Source organism: Mirounga leonina, unplaced genomic scaffold (genome assembly GCF_011800145.1).
Source record: "Mirounga leonina isolate KUSES-001 unplaced genomic scaffold, KU_Mleo_1.0 Mir_82, whole genome shotgun sequence".
NCBI classification, from domain to species: domain Eukaryota; kingdom Metazoa; phylum Chordata; class Mammalia; order Carnivora; family Phocidae; genus Mirounga; species Mirounga leonina.
Window position 1 is genome coordinate 24,026,207 of NW_023270825.1, and position 21,781 is coordinate 24,047,987.

General features: G+C 47.9%; 1 protein-coding gene across 11 annotated transcripts in view; it reads right to left on the bottom strand.

Annotated features, from left to right (window-relative positions):
• The window catches only part of ADCK1 (aarF domain containing kinase 1), a 145,215-nt gene that overhangs the window by 113,956 nt on the left and 9,478 nt on the right, over window positions 1–21,781 (bottom strand). For all 11 annotated transcript variants that reach the window (XM_034993399.1, XM_034993397.1, XM_034993396.1 and 8 more), the window contains 2 exons: window positions 21,290–21,435; window positions 18,709–18,792 (listed from right to left, as the gene is read on the bottom strand). In XM_034993399.1, the coding sequence (XP_034849290.1) occupies window positions 18,709–18,792; window positions 21,290–21,424 (219 nt within the window). In that variant the 5' untranslated portion in view covers window positions 21,425–21,435. The remainder of the gene's footprint in view (window positions 1–18,708; window positions 18,793–21,289; window positions 21,436–21,781) is intronic.

Here is a 21,781-nt window from a genome sequence, read left to right on the forward strand (position 1 = left end):
AGTTCCATCCCCAGTGTGGCTCTCGGGCCTTCTTTCATCTGTGCCTCCCCATCACAAAACTGGGCCCTGCCCAAGCTGCAGCTCTGCAGCCCTGATGGTAGGCTCTGCCCTGGGCCCAAAGACAAAAAGCAGGGAGGCAAGCGCACACATGGCCAGGTTGCTACCAGACCAGGCTGCCGCCCAAGGTGAGAGACCCAGAGCAACTGAGCTTCCAAATGTGAGGGACGATGGTGGGACTGTCTTCCAAGGGGGACGGCCTCCTTCCCATAGCCCTTGTCCCTTTCTGAGCAGGGAGCAGACAGACAGACCCCCAGAAGGCCTCCTCGAGGGTCCGCAGCAGAGGCTTTTCCCCTGGAGACCATCAGGACTAAATTCAGTGATGACTCACTCAACAGAAGCCACACACCCATCACCACACAGCCCCCAGGGAGTGCTTCCCACCGCTGCCTACACTCTCCAAGGGGCCAAGGGACACTGCTTCCATCGGGAAATGCCACTCTACCAGGACGTGAGGTCAAATAATGCAGGGGGCAGACCATTCATCCTGCAGGAGTCACCCCTGGCCAGACTCCCAGGACTATCTGGGACAGCCCCAGCTCTCCAGGCCTCCCCATTAAGGCCGCCCAAAGGGAACCACTACTGACAGCCTGCATAGCTGGACGAGGGCACGGAAGTGACCACAGCGCAGCTTTCGGGTCTGGGCTCTGACTGGGCCCTACCGTCGAAGCCCACAGGACAGGCAGGTGTGAGGGGACAGGCTTTTCTAAGGGAGCCTGATAAAGGGGAGATCCAAGGCCATGATAGGATGATATGATAGGATGAAGGGGTACAGGTTCCTTTGAATAGCAATGTTCTGACCAGAGGAGAGACCAAGCTAAATGGTCACCGAGGCCCCATTTGGCGGCCGGTCCTTGGAGAACCACACCAGGCCTCCAGGGCTTTGTCACATGTCCAAAGCCAAAACAGACTTCCGTGAAGTGGGAAGTAGGACACCCAGAACCACAGGCCTTTACAGACCCAGCACCATCTCAACTTGATTATTAGAACTATGGGAGTTTCATCACCAAATTACAAATCCCAAGAGAACTTCAAACCCAGAAGATCCCAGAGCATTCAACAGGGAAGGATGAGAAGCAGGTGTCTGAGGGGTAACTCCGAGCGATTCTGCAGAGGGGGTGACTGTGAGGTTTTGTGTCCATATCCAGCAAGAATCTAAACGGACACCTGGGTGGCTTAGTCTGTTAAGTGTCTGACTCTTGGCTTCGGTCCAGGTCATGATCTTGGGGTCATGAGATTGAGCCCCGCGTCGGCTCCGTGCTCAGCGTGCAGTCTGCTTGAGATTCCCTCCCTCTCCCTCTGCCCCTCCCCCACATCACTCGCACATGCGCTTTCTCTAAAATAAATATTCTCTAAAATAAATAAAATCTTTTAAAATAAAAATAAAAAGACAATGAAATAAAATTTAACATTTAAATTAAGTTACTAATATTTATTAACTATTTACTATGTGTTAGGCCCTAATCTAAACACTTCATATGTGTACTACCTTATTTCATTCCATAACCACTCTATAAGGTAGACACAATTATTATCACCTATTTTACAGATGAAGAAGCCATGGCTCAAAAGGATTAAATCACCCAGCCAAGGGCACATAGCTAACTTGTGGCAAAGCTCAGACCCGAACCCAGGCAGTGTGACTGACTTCAAGACCGCAATGCTCTTGGGATGCCTGGATGGCTCAGTCGGTGAAGCGTCTGTGTTCGGCTCAGGTCATGATCCCAGGATCCTGGGATCGAGTCCCGAATGGGGCTCCTTGCTTGGCGGGAAACCTGCTTCTCCCTCTGCCTGCCGCTCCCCCTGCTTGTGCTCTCGCTCTCTCTCTGACAAATAATTACTAAATAAATAAATAAATAAATAAATAAATAAATAAAATCTTTAAGAAAAAAAAGACTGCAATGCTCTTTAGCCACAGTGAAATGCTTTTTTTTTTTTTTTAAGATTTTATTTATTTGAGAGAGAGAGATACAGCGAGAGAGGGAACACAAGCAGGGGGAGTGGGAGAGGGAGAAGCAGGCTTCCCGCTGAGCGGAGAGCCTGATACGGGGCTTGATCCCAGGACCCTGGGACCATGACTTGAGCCGAAGGCAGACGCTTAACGACTGAGCCACCCAGGCGCCCCAAGTGAAATGCTTCTTAAAATACCTGGCTCCTTCAGAAGAAAAGGTTCCAAACGAGAACTCAGGAAACCTGGATTCTGCACCAGTCCTGTCCCTACTTACTGGCCCTACTGTACAAGTCCTGAACAAATCCTCCCAGCTTTCTGGACCTCGGCTGGCCTAGCTGGAAAACGAGAGATGAGGCAGAAGCAGCAATACCATGTGTCTCCCCTCTATTACCACACCCAGGGCACACACCAGACGTTCCTGATCAACCACAACACACACTCACTGAGCCCAGGTGAAGACACGTGTATGCTCTACCCTGCGTCAGACAACACCTACCTACCGACTGGAGTCAGCGGATGAAATGCATTTGCTTTCCCAGAGCTAGACTGTTTCTAAGGTGTCTTCTGACTCTCAAAATCTACAACTCTGTTACTGGGGTTCTAAAGTCAAAACCTTAATTCTAGCCCCACTGCAACCAGACCACTGTCCTTACACCTCAATCTTCCTTCTGCAAAATGGACATTATGTTACACGTGGCCAGCTCCACTTCTTTCTCCCGTCTTGGGATGAACAATGCTCCAAGCCAATGCCTGATCTGTGTGACACAGACTGGATCTGCTCTCAGTGTGTCCTGCCAGGCCCCTTTCCTCTGCTATTCTTTTTTTTTTTTTTTTTTTTTTAAGATTTTATTTATTTGACAGAGAGAGATACAGCAAGAGAGGGAACACAAGCAGGGGGAGTAGGAGAGGGAGAAGCAGGCCTCTCTCAGAGCAGGGAGTCAGATGCGGGGCTCCATCCCAGGACCCTGGGATCATGACCTGGGATCTGCCAAAGGCAGATGCTTAATGACTGAGCCACACAGGCTCCCCTTCCTCTGCTTTTCTAAGGGAGCCTGATAAAGGGGAGATCCAAGGCCATGATAGGATAATATGATAGGATGAAGGGGTACAGGTTCCTTTGAATTAAGCAGTGTGTTTCTAGAAATTTCCAGTTAAAATGCAAATACGCCCTAGAGGTGATAATACAAGAAATTATCTGTCATGGTCACCTTGGCAGGAGTTTCTTTACCTGTTTTTCCAGCCTCAGAAACCAAGAGCATAATTCTACGGAAAGGGATAGGTTCCAAATATAGGTTCTGTTTCAGAGAAGGCCATCCTAAAAAGAAAGTTGTAGGAGGGGGCATTTGGGGAGGGCAGCTGCTAGTGGCTGAGAAGGCTTAATGAATAAAACATGCATCACAGCTGCCAAGGATACTTGCATTTTAATAGGGAACAGAGTTTTAGGCCAAAGGAATTAATCTCTAATGGTGGAATTACAAGCATCAGCAATGATTTAGGGAGGTATTAAGCAAAGAAAGTCATTCCAGCATCCCTGAAATCCCAACAAATGAGCTGATGTGAGTGTACAAGCCCTCAGCAAACAGTGAATATGCTGCAAATTTAAGGGATTAATAATATTATTACCAGCAACTTGTGAGTCTGCCTGCCAGTGAACAAGCCTGCCACTACACAGAGAAATCCAGATGCCCACAGGAGCCTAGGACATGCACTCTTTGGTCTGGAAAGCATCCATGTGGGAACCTAGTTGCCAAAAAAACTGAAGAGAACCCTTCCCTCCATCTGCCCCTTAATCACACACACTGAGAAGATGCATAATTAATTTGTTCTCAACAGTTGCTCTGTGGCTAGAAGAGCGAGGGCATTTCTGGAATGGCAATTACAGGCAAGAAAAACAAATGTTAGGCCACAAGCAGAATAACATATCCAGCCAGCCTGCTTCCCCTCCCTTCCCCGTCATCCCTGTTCAGGTCATGGCCTTGGGTGGGGACAGGAGTCTTTTTCATTTCCTCACAGCCTGGAGACCTTGGGGGCCAGTAGCAAGGAAGAGAAAACAAAATCCTCAAAGATACAGGGAAGGAGGCCTCACTCTAACTGCAGAAAGAGGGAACAGGCACAGAGTTCAGGTGCAACATGAAGGTCAATGGGAGGGGCATTTGGGGGGACAGCATAACATGCATAGGAATTAGATGAAATTAAAGAATTCTTAGGGGCGCCTGGGTGGCTCAGTCAGTTAAGTGTTCAACTCTTGGTTTCTGCTCAGGTCGTGATCTCGGGGTCATGAGATCCAGTTCCGTGCTGGGCTCCACACTGGGTGTGGAGGCTGCTCAAGACTCTCTCTCTCCCTCTCCCTCTGCCCCTCCCTCCACCCCTCCCTCTCTAAAAAAAAATAATAATAATAATAATAATAAATCAAAAAATAAGAAAGAAAGAATTCTTGCTAATTTCATTCATTGTGATAACGATGGGAACACTGAGAAAACATCAGCTGTTAGAGCTACACATGGAAATTACAGGTGAGATGGCATGATTTCTGCAATTTAAAACTCTTCAGCAGAAAAAAATAAATAAATGAAAGAATGATAGCAACATATTTTTTTTAGATTTTTTTTTAAGTAGGCTCCACGTCCAGAGCGGGGGGCCAGCATGGGACCCAGCGCGGGGCTTGAACTCACGACCCTGAGATCAAGACCTGAGCTGAGATCAAGAGTAGGATGCTGGGGCGCCTGGGTGGCTCAGTCGTTAAGAGTCTGCCTTCAGCTCAGGTCATGGTCCCCGGGTCCTGGGATCGAGCCCCACATCGCGCTCCCTGCTCGGGGAAGCCTGCTTCTCCCTCTCCCACTCCCCCTGCTTGTGTTCCCTCTCTCGCTGTGTCTCTCTCTGTCAAATAAATAAATAAAATCTTTAAAAAAAAAAAAAAGGGTAGGATGCTTAACCGATGGAGCCATCCAGGTGCCCCTATAGCAACATATTTTAGATCTAGGTGCCAGGATTCATCATATTTTCTACTTTTTAGTTCATTTGAATTTTCATATAGAGATTTTGTTCTTAAGATTCAAAGACACATCCTAGCCTGCTGTTCTTAACCCTTCGCTGTGGCCTGGGAGCCCTGTGTTCTAGGCCCAAGCCAGCCTTTCCCACCTGTCAATCACTCTACTCCATCCCACTTGCCCTCAGGGCCTTGAAAAAGACAAGCTCATTCCCATCTCAGGGCTTTTAGGCTTGCAATTTCCTCTTCCCAGGGCACATGGGCCCGCCCTTGGAAGGGCCCCACGCTTGCAGTTTAATGTGAAAAACAGAACAATGTCTGCACCCCAACAAAGCTGTCCACGCCCGAATCCCTGAAACATGGGACTATGTCACCCTACCTGGCAAAGGGGAACTCAGTTTGCAGATGAAATTAAGGTTGCTGATCTTGAGATCTTGTGATCGAGAGATGATCTCAGATTATTAGGTGGGCCCAGTGTAATTACAATGGTTCTCTTAAGTGCAAGAGGGAAGAAGAAGAAGAGAACCAGAGAGCTGACAGCGTGAGGACTTGACCAGACTTTGCCAGCTTTGAAGGTGGAGAATGGGTGCCATGAACCAAGGAACGCAGGTGGAAAAAACAAGGATGTGAATTCTCCTCTAGAGCCTCCAGAAGGAACACAGCCCTGCTGACACACTCATTTTAGTCCAGGGAGAAGCATTTCAGACTTCTGACCTCCAGAACTGTAAGAGAATACATATTTTAAGCCACGAAGTTTGTGGTAGTTTGTTATAGCAGCAATAGGAAACTAATACAGTAGCTGTCTTGAAATTCTTAATTTTATCTTTGAATTTATGTTTTGCAAATGAAGCCAGATGAAACAAAGGAGCATGCACCGGGGGATTCAGCTCATGCACGATCCTACCTCCCCAGTGAGTTCTCGGCTGCCCACTGCCCACCCCACCCCCAGTGCCCCAGCTCCACCCAGTCTCCCCACCTTCACCCCAACAGCCAGGCTGCTCTCCACCCAGGGTGGCAATGAGATCACACTAGTGGGGGAGATCTGCATTCTGCCACTGCCCTCATCCCCGCTGGGGGCCTGAGTGCCAGCCTAGGCAGGGTAAAGTCATACACACGTCAGGCAGTATCCCTCCCCATTCTAGACTAGCATCACCTCAGCAAGTTCAACAGGAGACTCAGCCGGGACCCCTCCCCTGCCCCCAATCCAGATCCTGAGCACATCCCAGCACCCTGACTGCAATCTCTTGGGAGCTGCCCAACCACTGTAGGGTTAGGGCTGTAGGGCCACGGGAAGAGGAGACTCACATCCCCACCCTCAGCCAGAACCCCACAGTTTCATTTTGCACCGAGCCCTATAAATTACGTAGCCCTGCCTCTTCTGCTAACAACATTCTTGCAGCTCCTCACCTGCTGTTCTTTCATCATTTCTCAGCTTCAGCTGGAAAACCCCACATCAGAGAGCCCTTCCCCAGCCCTGCTTCAGTTGCTCTTTATCCTGACCATGGTTTCTCTCTCTTAGGGCACTCAGCAAGAGCTGACATTATCTTGTTTCGCTACCACACTGATTCACTAAAAAGAGCCCACTGTGTGCCAAGCCCTGTTCTAAGTGCTGAGGATGCAGCAAGCAGAACAGACACCTGCCCTCCTGGAAAGGATGTTCTCGTGAGTTCTACTGATTGTTAGTTATCTCTTATCCCCTCAAGAATAGACTGCCATATACCCAGCACCTGGCACAGCGCCTGGCCCATAGCAGGTGCTTAATTAAAATTTGCTACACAATTGGGGCACATGGATGGCTTAGTCCGTTGAATACCTGACTTTTTTTTTTAAGATTTATTTTAGATAGAGAAGGAGAGAGAGAGCAGGGGGAGGGGCAGAGGGAGAAGTAGAGGGAGAGAATCTCAAGCGGACTGAGTGAGGAGCCCAAGGCAGCTCCATCCCACGACCCTGAGATCATGACCTGAGCCAAAGCCAAGAGTCAGAGGCTTAACCGACTGAGCCACTCAAGCACCCCAGAGAATCCGACTCTTGATATTGGCTCAGGTCATGATCTCGGGGTCATGGGATTGAGCCCCAGTCAGGCTCTGTGCTGGGCATGGAGCCTGCTTAAGATTCTCTCTCTCCAGGTGACCCTCCCCCCATGCACACGCACACACGCAAGCTCTCTCTCTCTTTCTCTCTCTCTAAAAAATAAAAATAAAAAAATTGCCACACAATGGACTGTATGAATAGTGACTGCCTTTAGGTACTCTGCACTGTGACCAGGCAGAGCACAGAGACATCTGTCTTCATCCTACAGAGTGTGGGGCATGAGGATCTGGGGCAGGGGAGGGGCAGTGCCCCAGTTCCTGAACCACGTTGCCTCAAATTAGCCTCACAGATGTCCCGCCATTATCAGTCAACAGTTTATTTGTATTTTTAAGTGAAGTTATTCTGCTAATTGGACATATGTCTCAGGGTTCTACAAGGAAAAGTCTATTAAAAAGTCTTGCTGTAACAGGAAAGATCTTTGAGGGTAGTTTTATTCAGGGACAGGAAGGGAGCTGAGTGGATTTTAATTTGGTAGAAAATAGCTGCTTGGGGCCAAGACGGTGAGAAGTGGGAAATCAAGAACAGGCTGTTAGATTATTAGTGTGCTTAACAAGCATTTCCATCAACCTCATAGCTGCAGATTGCCTTCCACCAACTTTATTAGTTATATCATGGCCTTTCACCTACCCCTGCTATTCCAGCGATTCCCATTTTGGGGACGTGGACACTGAGGCAGGAGAAGTGCATCCCACCCAAGCCGGTATGAGTTGGGCCTCACAGCCCCTCTGGCCTCACCTCCTGAGCACATGAAGGTGTGAAAATTTTGGAGCCAGGGATAAACCCCGAAGAGTTTTGGGAGAGATGGTAGAGGGCTTAGGGCTGAGGGGTGGGAGAGACGGCGAGGAAAACTCTGGTTTGTCAAGGCTTGACGAATGGCTCAAACTCCCTTGTACATCAAGGAAATCCATGCCTCAGCTGCTGGCCTAGAGGAACCCTAGAAGCTCATGTGGTCCAGATGAGAGAGCCAAGAGTCACACGGCTCGGGAACCACCTGATCTGTGATTAAATCGAAGACCCTGTAGTGGGTTGAATGGTGGCACCCGAAACGATATGCCCTTGTCCTAACCCCCTGGACCTGTGATTGTGAACTTATTTGGAAAAAAGGATCCCTGTACATGTAACGAAGGTAAGAATCTTGAGATGAGATCACTCTGGATTGCCCAGATGGGCCCTAAACCCCATGACAAGAATCCTTCCGACAAGGGAAGACAGAGGCAGAGACTGGAGTGACACAGCCACAAGGCATATCTGAAGCCACCAAAAGGAGCATGGCCCCACTGGCACCTTGATTTTGGACTTCTGGTCTTCAGAACTGTGAGAGAATACATTTCTGTTGTCATTGGCCACCCAATTTGTGAGGATTTGTTACAGTGATTACAGGAAGCTAATATACTTGCTTACTAGCCGTAGACCCTTGGACAAATCACTTAATCTGTGCCTCCATTTCTGCATCTGTAAAATGGGGGTAGATACCTCAGATTGTCGTGAAGTTAAAGGAGATCATATAGAGAGAACCCTTAGTGCCATGCCTGTCCCGCGGTGCTCGGCCAATGTAAACACTTGTTCTTAGCCTCAGAAGCCCGCCTGGGGAACTCATTAAAAATAGAGTTTTCCAGGCCTCACCCCAGAATCACTGAAAACAAATCTTTAGAGTACAGCGTCTAGGGATCTGCACTTTATAAGGCTCCTCAGGTGTCTGATCATCTGACAGCACGCTGTCCCATCCCACCTCGGTGACAGACAGCCAGAATCTCTTCTGTTTCTGGAAAGCTGCCCTTCCAGATACAGATTTCCCTTCCATCCGGGGTAACCCACTGCCATAGAAAATCGCCTTAGCGGTAAGGAAGTCCTAGCTTATGCCGTCCCTCATCATCACACTTCCCGGTACTACGTTCAGCAGAGGGAGAAACAGTTGGGGCGGAGGGGAAGCACGCAATCCAAGGCAGGAAAGGAAACTGTGCAGGGTTTTCAGTGGGAAAAGCAATAAAGCAATGAGAAGCCCAGCCATGGTTAGTCTGGGATGAGTCTGAGATGGGCAAGGACACTGTCTCCAGCTGGCGTTTCTCCAGCTCCTGCCCCCTTTGGTGTAGGCTAACCCTCAACACAGCATCATCTCTGGGGAGCAGTGTGCTCTGGCCTCCTCCACCCACCCTACAAGAACCAGGTAGTGGGAGCAGTTGGTGAGCGGCTCTGTGGCAGCAAGAAGCCAGCCTTGTGTGTGCGGGCCGCCTGCGTAGGCAAGAAAGCTACAGATACACGCAAACGCGGAACTGGCTAATGCCGTTAACTGCACTGACCAGTATGGAGAGATGCCTAGCACATGGCAATGGCCTCCCATCACCAGAAACACAAGGCTTTTTTTGTTTCATTTCAGCTGTGGCCTCTGGAAAGAGATCACTGCTTCTGAGCAGCAACAAATACCATCTCATCATGCAACTTCAAGTCCAAAGCAGCCCCAGGAGATACACAGGGTGAGCCAGGAGAAGAGAAGAGCTAGAAAGAGAGTGGCCAAACGCAGCAGGGAAAGATCACAGCATTGGTGGGCGCAAGCCAGAGTTCAGCCCAGCATCTGCTACAGATGGTGGAGCCTGTCTCTCCCAGGGCAACCCGGTACCAGTGACGGTGTGCAAAAAGATGGTAGAAGAGGCGATTTCAGGTGGTACCCAGGATGCTTCTTATTTGCGTATGCAGAGCCCCAAAAAAGACACAGCTAGTCTATCAAGCCTGCAATCTTGCTTAGAACAAAACCAAGTAACGGAAAATGTCAATAGGATGAAAAACAGTATACAAATACATGAATAATTGGTTTCCAAGAAGTACATGGGAATGACAACCTATAAATTCAAGATAGTGCTTACTTCTGGTTTTGAAGGAGGAAGGCTGGAATCAGGGGAGTACCCTGGGGGCTACAATTGTATGGGTAAGGTATTATTTCTGAAATCGTGCAGTGAGAAGGATGATCACTAAATTATTTCTTATACCTCTCCTTAGATCTTATATATTTCACATTTTTTAATTTCATGGTTTTTTTTTAAATACAGGGGTATGCAGGTCCATAGGTCACTGATACATCTAGGATAATCAAGAAGACAATGTGACATGCACATAGCCTGCCTGAGAACTACAGACAAGCCACCGCACACTGAGCACAATCTCCAGGGAGAAGCCGGAGTGATGCCATTTTCCTCTAGGGTCCCCACGGATGGAAGCAGCCCCGCCAAGTCTCTCCCCAGACCACACAAAGGCCCAAGTTGCCAGTCCTCCAGAACTCTCCCCAAATCGGGGCCACTGCGCAAAGGTTCTGCAGGTTTGCAATGCAGTGCTCAGAAAGGTACAAAGCTAAAAAGGAGGCCCTGGGTGCCACTGCAGACTATCTGCCTATTCCACAGGCCCGGTCCTTGGATGACCCAAGCAGAGCACATTAAATGCAGCTCATGCTCTGCAAAAATTATCACAAACTCCGAGAAAGCCAGTCACCAAGACAGCAAGGATTCCATTTCTCTCCTCCTCTTCTCCCTGACAAATGTTCCAGGATGAGAAAGAAAAGCAGCAAAAGGGAGCCTGAGGGACAGGGTGCATGAAAACTCACCTAAAAGCTTCCACGCCAAGTTGACAGTGCGCACACGCAAAGGAAGAGCGGCACCATTAGATCCAGCTACACAGGAGGCCTTCCCGGGTACACACCCCTCCCTCCCTCACCATGCTGGGTTAGGAGCTCCTCCTGCCCCCCACTTCTTGGCTGGGAGTCAGCTGCTGTCAGGAACCAGAGCTGGAATGAAGACAAATCGATCCTTCTGCAACAGGTGATTCCACACCTGCTTCCCCCCACTGGACTGTGAGCAGCTAGAGGGCAGAGGTCAAGTCTTATTTCCCTTCATATCCTCTGATGCTGGGCCTCACCCAAGACCCGGCACAGAGCAGGCTCAATTAAAGTTTGTTAAAATAATAGATGGATGGAAGAACAGTGAAGACATGTCCTGGTGTGGCCAGGACAGTCTCCAGGTTTCAGAGAATATTCCTGAAGAGCCAGATAGCGCTACGGTTCCTCTTGATGGGCAACAAGATCTTTAAAGCACTTCTTGACTTGCCACTAAGTCACTTCACTTAGCTGGTAGCACGGTTATCCTCAAAACTGCCAGTTGTTTAGTAGCTTAAGAGTTGAAACTCTTTCCCAAAGCAAAGAGCTAGCATCCACTGGTTCCTTTGGAGGGTCCACACTTCCCTCCACTCGGAAATGCAAATTCCAAATCTTTGTTGGATTAACTCTTTGGTTGGTTGATTAAATACAAAAAGGAATTCTCTGGAGGCACCTGGGTGGCTCAGTCGGCTAAGCGTCTGCCTTCAGCTCAGGTCATGATCCCAGGATCCTGGGATCGAGGCCCATGTCGGTGGGGAGCCTGCCTCTCCCTCTTCCTCTGCGTGCTGCTCCCCCTGCTTGTGCTCTCTCTCTCTCTCTGTGTCAAATAAATAAATAAATAAAATCTTAAAAAAAAAAAAGGGAATTCCCCAGGAGGAGATTCTATTGCCCTTCTTCCTTCTCCCCTGTGTTTCCCAAACCCAGCCCAGCAGGACCACAGCCTTAGGGCTCACACCAGGGTGGATGGTCCCAGGGGAGAAGCAACCCAGCAGGGAAGATCTGGATGTCCAAGTCCAAGCCCAAGATGTGCCACAAAACTGCAGGGGGCTTGGGGTATCTGGGTGGCTCAGTTGGTTAAGTGCCCGACTCTCAGTCTCAGCTCAGGTCTTAATCTCAGGGTCATGAGTTCAAGCCCTGTTTTGGGCTCCACGCCAAGCATGGAGTCTACTTAAAAAAAAAAAAATCCCATCACCCTTCTAGACCTCCAGTTCCATCTGTACATTAGAGGCCTGAGCTAGCAGGTGCCGCAGATATCTTTCTCAAGGTCAATGGCATAATTATAAAAAGAGTCATCACCCCACCTAAGCCCCTTACTCTACTCCTCTAACCAATACCCTTTTCCCCCCAAAACACTCTACCATATGCCATGGTTCTAAAGGTTGACAACAGATGACCTTCTCTCTAAATGGAGATCTCAGTAATGTTGAAATTGTTATCCCATACTCAAGCCTTAAGTAGCCCATGTCCCTAAACAAGGTCAGGTATAAACGTTAGCAGAATTTAATGGGCATGAGGGCACCTGGGTGGCTCAGATGGTTAGGCGTCTGCCTTCAGCTCGGGTCATGATCCCTGGGTCCTGGGATTGAGTCCCGCATCGGGCTCCCTGCTAGGCGGGGAGCCTGCTTCTCCCTCTGCCTCTCTCTCTCTCTCTGACTTTCATGAATAAATAAATAAAACATTTAATAAAAAAAAAGAATTTAATGGGCATGAAAGTTCTTACAGCAAAATTATAGATGCTTCCCATCTGCAGGTGAACCTCCCATCTCTGTTTTATGGGAGCCCCATTAGAGGTGTAATTCTCCTTACCTCTCTCTTCCCTCTCACTCCCTGCGGGAGGAGGAGTCACCAATCAGACTGGTGAGTCCGAGAGAAGAAACAGATCGTGCTCAGCAACCCCCTTCCTCTCCCTTTTTGGGATCCGCACACCCCCATAAGACACTGGTGCTCCACTCCTTCCGGCCCTAAGAGGCAGGTCCCCTGTGAGAGGTTTGTCTTGTCCTGTCCTGTCTGTGCCTGCATAGGTAAGTCTATCAAATTCAGGAGTGAAGTACAAGCCCACTGGCTCACAGACCCAAGACACATGCTCCCGCCCAGCATTTACCAGTAATAAAGCTGCTCTTCCTGGCAGACACCTGCATCTCCTTGGTTCTGCTTCTCAGACAAGGAGGAAAAAGTATTAATCATTACCTCTTAAAGCCCAAGTAGTAAGTACTAGTGTAACTAATATGATGCACACCCATATTGCTGACCTGATGCATCCAACACCACAGGAGTCCAGCGACCTACTCGGAAACAAGAAATTGGATTCAACTCAAAAGTTTCCCAGTCACAGCAGCAGTTGAGGTCCCCTCCTATATTTGGACTCTGATTAAGAAAGGAAAAGGCACCTGTGATCTGTCTCTCTCCCTCCCTAGACACACACATACTTTCTCTCTCTCTCTCTCATTCTCTGTCTCTCACTTCTACTCATCATCTGATAGCGTAGAAGCTCAAAAAATATTCAGTGACTGATGACTTTAAGCATTCTCATTCACTGAAGGCTTAACAAAATTTTACCCAAGAACTTGCCATAGCTCCCTACTACCTCTGGTATAAACCTTGGCCTCTTGTCCCTCTGTGACCTAGCTCTAATTCTCTTTGCCAGTATGCCCCTTTGCACACCCATATCCTAGTTCCCAGTAACACTGAACTAATCCGTCTCTTACAGACAATCCCCAAAATTTTACCCATCAACCTCAATAAAAATCACCTGTTCCCAGTGTTACATGTTTCAATCCTACCCACCTTTCCAAACCCAGCTCAAATACCTCCTTAACTCATTCAATCTCACCCAGATTGGGCCTCTTTCTCTGCTCCCATATGCCTCAAGGGTCTTGACCATTTTAGGGTATACTAGTTGAACAAGCAAGTAAATATATTGTAGATAATGAGAGGCAGGTTTCTCACTGTCAGAGAAATAAGTTATGCATAAGGAATGGGAGAGAGCTAAAATTCTGTGACGTTAGACTGGAATAGGAGATATCAGTATGAACTCATGGTTTTTTAATAGATAGGTGTGTGTATGCATGAGTATACACACATATATTTCCTAGCTCTGTCTTCTGGGAGGGCCTAGAAACAATGGCACTCCAGTAGCAATATGTACATCTAACACCAACATCTTGGTTTCTAAATACCATCCTCCAATAAAAGGAACCAAGGCTTCTTGGAGAAGTGATTGATTCCAGGGGTAGGGCAAGGAAAATACAAGATGAGCCTGGGGATTAGAAAGTTAAGATAGTGGGGGTGCCTGGGTGGTGCAGTTGGTTGAGTGTCCAACTCTTAGTTTCAGTTCAGGTTGTGATCTCAGGGTTGTGAGATCCAGCCCCACATTGGGCTCCACGCTCAGCATGGAGTCTGCTTAGGATTCTCTCTCCCTCTCCCTCGGCCCCTCCTCCTGTGTGTGCACTCGCTCATTCACTCACACATGTTCTCTCTCTCTCTCTCCCCCTCTAAAGTGAATAAATAAATCTTTTTTTAAAAAAAGTTAAGATAGTGCTCAAAAAAGAATGGAGACATACAAAAGGACACAGGAATCAACCTGAAGGAGCTCCCAATGGCCAAAATTAGGATAATTTGAACAATAAAAATAATGATGTTTTGGACTGTAACCCATAGAATAATATAAACATCCATGAGTTCATACCGATAAAAATAATTAAACAACTGAAGGAGAAGGGACAGTTCTTTCTCGCAGAATTCCAATTAACAAATGCAAAAATAAGGAAAATAGAAAATCATTGACTTGTTCATTAAAATGATAAGGAGCCATTGAGGCAAACTTTGTGCCTCTGGATCTCCTCTCTGGCTGCATTAAATAATCCCCAGTATTTAATTAAATAAAGCTGCTCATCTCTGTTCCTACAAATTCAGCTGGGGCAAAGGCCACTGCCACCCCTTCACAGATAGGGGGGTACAGATGCTTGGTGGTAGACCAGGAGCCCGAAGGGCCAAAATGGCTACAATACTACTCAGCACCATGCAAACCTCTCCTCACCCTGTTTAGGCCTTGGGATTTCTCGATTTCCTTTCTTTCCTTGAATTACCAGACCTTCTATGAGGTATCAAAACCTTAACTACACCTCAAGATCCAGCATGCTTCTCTAAGAGTCCCCAGTGTATCAGGATTCATTTGATTGCAAGTAACAGAAAACTGATCTCAAATCATCTGGAGCAAAAGGAGAATTTCCCGGCACATGTAACTGGAAAGTCCAGTGGTAACCTGGCTTCAGGCTCAGCAAGATCTAGGGACTCAAATGACACTTCTCTCTACAAAACTGACTCTGTTCACAGACAGGCTTCCCCTCACGGTGGCAAGAGGGCTGCCAACAGCTCTAAGTCAAAACCCTATACTCGCAGCTAATGCAGCAGAAAAGGCAGTGCTCTATGGGGGACACCCCCCAAAAGTCCTGGACCTCATGCTCACTGCCCAACACCGGCTCGGGCGCCCATCCCTGAATCAATCTCTAGGGCCACAGGAATGGACTCCACAGATAGCCTAAGTCATGTGCTCACTCTTGGAGCTGAGGGTGGGGTGAGCCTCACTCAAACCTCAGGGTGAGTACATGAGATATGGGTGCCTCCCCAAAGGAAGTTTTAGATGTTACTCCCCAAAATGTGAATGGCTCTTGAGCTGAAAAATTAACATATGTCCACAATACCAGAACCCCTCAGTCAGAATCAACTCAGCCCTGCCTCCCGGACGTCTGTACCAGCCATGACTTCTTTCTGCCTTGTGCACAGGCTGGTCCACACCTGTCGCCTCCAGTTATAAGCATCCTGGACACGAGGAGCCTGGTTCTTCAAAGCACTGGGGCCTCACCCCACCCCCTCAGCTGCCCAGCAAAGTGCCACTGAGCCCCTAGAAAACACTCCTTCGCTTTGGTTCCCGCCTCCTCCTGATGTGGATGGAGTTGAGTCACTGAGATACCAGCTGGCCGAGCACCAACCTTGAAAGTACTTCTCTAAGTCACTGTCTCTTGCTCTAGCATACTCCGGGACCTGGGGACGCTGGCTTGACAGGTGAGATAATTATGTTTTACCCTTCACTCATTCCTTTATCAGTCATGAAGACAAGAACAGATAAGTGTTCCAACGGAAGAACATACTCCTGCCGTATTTACTCCTGCTCTTCAGTGCCAGCCAGCTCCCCCTCCCAGGCACAACTCCCAGGGACCAGCCTCCACGCCTGTTACCTGTGCCAGCTACTGCGTGCTACCCTCCTGTCAAATACCAGGCTGCACTTCCCTTCCTGCATCCCCCAAAGCCGTCAGCTTCCCCGGGGGCTGTGGCCCCATTGCCTTTCAGATGACTTACCCGTGAGGGCCACTGTGGGCACGTCACCCATCCCCTGTGTGCTCTGCAGGGAGCTTGCCCCCCGTGGCCCGGCCTGCACCTCCGTGCAGAATGTCGCTCTGGTCGGCTCTAAGGCCCACAGCCCTGGTTAGATGGAGAAAGAGGGGCGGGGAACAGCAGCGGGTGGGCACCAAGTCTCAGAGCCCGGGGCTTTGAGATCTTCTGACACAAACTAACATTTCATTCATTCATTTGCTCAAAAAACCTTTACTCAGGACCAACTGTGTCCTGGGTACTGCCCTAGATGCTGCACACATGGAGACAAGGGTCTGTCCTCAGGGAGCACCCTTCCTGGTAGACATCTGACTGGTTTTGTTTTTAAAGATTTTATTTATTTATTTGACAGAGAGAGAGTACAAGCAGGGGGAGTAGCAGGCAGAGGGAGAGGGAGAATCAGGCCTCCCACTAAGTGGGGAGCCTGACATGGGGCTCCATCCCAAGGCCCTGGGATCATGACCTGAGCTGAAGGCAGACACTTAACCGACTGAGCCACCCAGGCGCCCCAACATCTGACTGACTTTTGATACCTGCTTCACATTTACACTTCACAACACACTGTCTCAGATCCTCAATATGTGGCAAGGCCAACTGTGGTCTACAGACAGGAAAATGGCAGCTCCAAAGGCTAAATGACCATCCCGAAGACAGAGCACAAATTCAGGTCTTCCACATACAAACCCTGCGCCCTTTCCAGGTCCCCTCCCAAGGAAGGAGCTAGCAGGGTGTAGCCTGAAACAGACATTAAGTCAACTCAGTCCTAGGCATCATCACTAGAGGTAGAAAATACAAAAAAGATGACCCAATCCCTGATCTAAAAGAATCTATAGGCTAAAGTGAGAGAAAGACATGTAACCAGTTATCATCTGTAAGGAATAAAGAAGACAGAGTGATTAAATTCAAATAGGAAGTGGGCGCCTGGGTGGCTCAGTTGGTTAAGCGACTGCCTTCGGCTCAGGTCATGATCCTGGAGTCCCGGGATCGAGTCCCGCATCGGGCTCCCTACTCGGCGGGGAGTCTGCTTCTCCCTCTGACCTTCCCCCCCTCATGCTCTCTGTCTCTCATTCTCTCTCTCTGAAATAAATAAATAAAATCTTTAAAAAAAAAAAAATTCAAATAGGAAGATATCTCTGGAAGGATACATAGAACATGATGATCACTTCCAGGCAGAAAAACTGGGTACCTGAGGAACAGGGAGAGGAGGATCATTTTGGATGTTCAAATGTTACATAGTCTGAATTGCATGCCATGTGAATCTATTTCCCATTAAACGATGCTTTAAGGATGCAATCGGCCTAGTTCTACAGGGTAAATGATCTGCTTTCTTCAACAAGCAAATAGCTCAAAAAAAGGATGGAAGGGAAATATTACAGATTTGAGAAGATTTTGGTTGATGTTTCCTAATGCAATATATGCACCTCGTTTGAACCCAGACTGTAATGCACCAACTTTAAAAAAACATTTTTGGGACCAGGGATATTTGAGTATAAACTAGCCATTAGAAGTTATTAAGGAAATACTGTTAATTTTGTTAGTTATGATTACGGTATTGAAGTTTTTTTAAGGTACTTATCTATTAGAGATACAGACTGAAGTATTTACAGATGAAATGATACAATGCCTGAGATTTGCTTTTAAATATTTGAGCAAAAATAAATGAATTAAAAGTGAATGAATGAATGAATGAATAAAGGGGTAAGTAGATGATACAAGACTGACAAAATGTTGATAATGTCTGTCGAACTGTCATCCAGTTCCATAAGGGTTCATTATACCATTCTCTCTTATAATGGTTGAAATTTCTATAATGAGAAGTTTAAATAAAAATTTTAAAATTAATTACCCCATCCACCAAGAATGAGTGAGAAGGAAAGCATCATGGAGGAGAGGTATTTGAGCTGAGGCCAGAAGGATGACTAGAAATTTTCTAAGGGGCCAAGGGCATTCCAGGCTGAGCAAAGACATACAGATCTATCACAAACCTCTCTCTGGAGGAAACAAAAGTATCTACATTTGACCCCAAACTCAACTTACAACCAAAAAAAAAAAAAAACCACCCTCTTGCTTGATGCCCCACCTCATCTAGTTGTAGCATCAAAATCAACTGACCTATCGCAAGTAAGGAAAGAGGGTGTGAGGTCGAAGCTCCACTCAGCAGCCTAGCAAGAAGCCCCAGTATAGCCTTGAGAGGACAGGAAAGCAATTAACCTCTTTCAATTGGGTTTTGCCTGACAAAGCACTTCGGAAGCCAACTGAGTTATCTCAGGAACAGAGCCTTCATCCCTCCTGAGTCATCCCAGACATCTTGTGCTCCCCCAGAAACACACACCAGCCTCCCCGACAGTGCCTTGTAGATTAATAACCTCAGTACCATGGGATCCAGCTTGACGTTGGCCCGGCAGCCTAGCCCATCAGCACAAAAACACCTCCAATGAGGAGAAGGCCCTCCCCTCCTTGCTCCCAAGCCCCCAGCCTCAATCCCCACACAGCCCCCTGCCCACCTCCAGCTGCATGCAGGAAGCTTGCTGGCTTTGCAGCTACTTCAGGACTTACCTAGTCCTGGCCTGGCTCAGATGGGCCCCCTGGGCTCCTTACCTTGGATCGAAGCTGCAAGTACTCCTCTGAACCATAGGGGACACTCCTCAGGGACGTGAGATAGTCATAACTGATGACAGCTGTCTGTGAACCAAGGAAAAGAAAGGCTCAGCACCTGGGCATCAAATATTGCTCCTCGGCCCCCGCCCTGCAGCTGCAGGCCCCTGACACAAGCCGTATGTCTAGAGAAGTAGACAACACCTCCCCTAAGATGCTCTGTCCCCCAGATCTTAGCCTGGCTAACTTCTTCCTGTCAATCAGGGCTCTGCACAAATGCCACCTTTGCAGAGAGCCCCCATCTAAGGTTGCCCCACCCACCAGCAACTCTCAATTATTTATCATAACAACATTATCATACCCAAAATTCCCTTGCTCACTTGTTTCCTTGTATGTGGACTATCTTCTCTTTGCTAGAATTTCAGCTCTGTATACACAGAGGCCTGTCCTTCCTGTTCATCACTGTACGCCCAGCACCTTTTTACTATGACAGGCACATAGGTAAATGCTCAGTAAAGACTAGTTGAATGAATGCTGTTGGATAAACTTATTATCATAAATAAACATCATTTTATATTTATGTTGCTCAGATAGCCTGAGTTTTGATTCTGGGTCCCTTGCCCAAAAGTCCAGGAGAAGTCCCCATATCCTTGGTGAATCAGAAAATTACAGGCTTCCAGATATCTCAGACATGGAGGAAGCTGGAGGATTACCCAGGCCAAACCTTCCTTTTTAGAACTGAGCCACTGAAGCTGCTAGAAGCTAAGGGGCTTCCAAGGCTGATACCCAGAGAAGTCTATTCCTTTGCCTACACCCCCAAAGCTTTACTCCATTCGACATAAATGTGTTAAACACCAACCACAAACAAGAGCTGGTCACTGAATAATGCACAAGGCCAATTAAGACCAGAGCCCTGACCTTTAAAGAAGGCACAGCCTAGTGACTGGTTTATAAAGCACTGGTAAATACCTTCCTCCCTCACCTCCAGCTACAGATGGCCCTTGAACAACACGGATTTGAACTGTGCAGGTCCACTTACACATGGGTTTGGTTTTCTTTTTGTTTTTTGTACAGTACTGTAAATGTATTTTCTCTTCCTTATCATTTTCTTTTTTTCTTTTTTTTTTATTTATTTGACAGAGAGAAAGAGCACAAGCAGGCAGAATACCAGGGAGAAGGAGAGGGAGAAACAGGCTCCCCGATGTGGGCTCAATCCCAGGACCCTGGGATCATGACCTGAGCTGAAGGAGATGCTTAACAAACTGAGCCACCTAAGCGCCCCCCTTATGATTTTCTTAATAACATTTTCTTTTCTCTGGCTTACTTTATTGTAAGAATACAGTGTATGAGACATATGACATACAAACAATGTATTAATCAACTGTTCATGTTATCTGTAAGGCTTCTGGTCAACAGTAGGCTATTAGTCGTGAAGGTTTTGGGGAGTCCAAAGTTGACTGCATGGATGTTGGCACCCTAACCCCCTTGTAGTTCAAGAGTCAACTGTATTCAAATCCCTAAGGTTCCATCAAAGCCTGCTTCCCCAAGGCCACTCATCCTGACTCCTAGCCTACAGGTCTCACTCCTGTATCTGAGGTCCCCTAGCAGTGGTCACCTGAGTCACACATCTTGACCCAATCTGTGGCTTTAGATTGATTGTTTTTTGACCCATTCATGTGAGCACTCCTCAATCATAAGCTCCTTCAAAGCTGGGTCGAGGTGGGACAGTTCATTTCTACCTCTCAAAGCATGTAAGACACTGCTGGGCCCCTAAAAGGTCCTGGGTAAACACTCGGCAATCATTTTATATCCCATGGCCTATTTATCTATTTGTCCATCTAGGTTCTATGACTAGCTCAGGAGAAGACTTCACAACACTGAGTATTAAGGAAACAATCAGACAACAACCCAAACAGACCGTGCATCAGAGTCTATCCACACCAAGGGAAAGAAAGGACAGGCTCATCCTGCAGCAGCCAAAGGAGGAAAGAGAGCATTGAGGCACGTGGCAATCTACCCACCAACCAGGCAGTTATATGTGCATGTCCGGGAGCGTTGCTCTCAGCAGCATGAAGAGGACACGATCACACAGGAAGGATGCTCCCAGGCCACGGGAGAAAACCTCTAATGGTGAAATATTTAACTCAGATCCTCTGTTAGTTTGGTGGTTGCAGGGGATCCTCAAAAATCCTCCCAGGCCCTGCTGCTCTGAGTATGAGCCCTGCCTCAGGAACCATGCACACTAGCTCACAGGAGAGAAACCAGGTTTCCTGATAGAATTTCATCAAAGCTGCAGAGTCCTTCCATAGGCATTGGCTGAGGAGTACCGGCCCAGGTCTGTCGCTAAAATACAATACAGAATCTAAAATGTAAGGGTTTCACAACAGAGACCATGTGCAAGCCCGTCCTGCTGGAGTTCAGTAGGACCGAGGTGGGCCATATGGAAATAGAGACACAGGAGGGCGCCCGGCAAAGCTTTGCACACGTAAGGGTGTTACACGTGTATCTCCACGTCTGCGACATGTATGAACGTCTGCAGGTAATACTGCAGTCGATCTGCCACCTGGCGATGAGGAAAACCTACCGTGGCAACGGCTCTGCCCACCCTGACAGCGCCGAAGTCACTGGGATCCAAGTACTTGTTACTGTAGAGGTAGAAGCCCGAGGCAGCCAGAGCCGCGCTGGTCCACGAAGCAAGCTTGAGAGCCCTTCTGGCCATGTTCCCAGACCCTGCAGAAGGAAAGGAGACAACAAGGAATAGTTGAGTTCCGTAGTTAGTCGGACCAGGACCCAAATTCAGGCTCTGCCACTTAAATAGATTATATGACCTCGGGTCATTTTCCTACTGCAAAAGTTGTTGGAATAAAATGAGATCGTGGATATAAAATGCTTAGCGGAGTACCTGGCACAAGTCAACTCTCAGAGTCATTATTCCTTGCACAGTGCCAGGTACCGTTCGAGGCACTGGGGGGAGAGGGGACAAAGCAAAGTCCTTGCCCACGCGGTGCATACACTCTAGATGGGACGACAGATCCGCATCACACAGACATATTAGAATAGCAGCTGGCATTAAGTG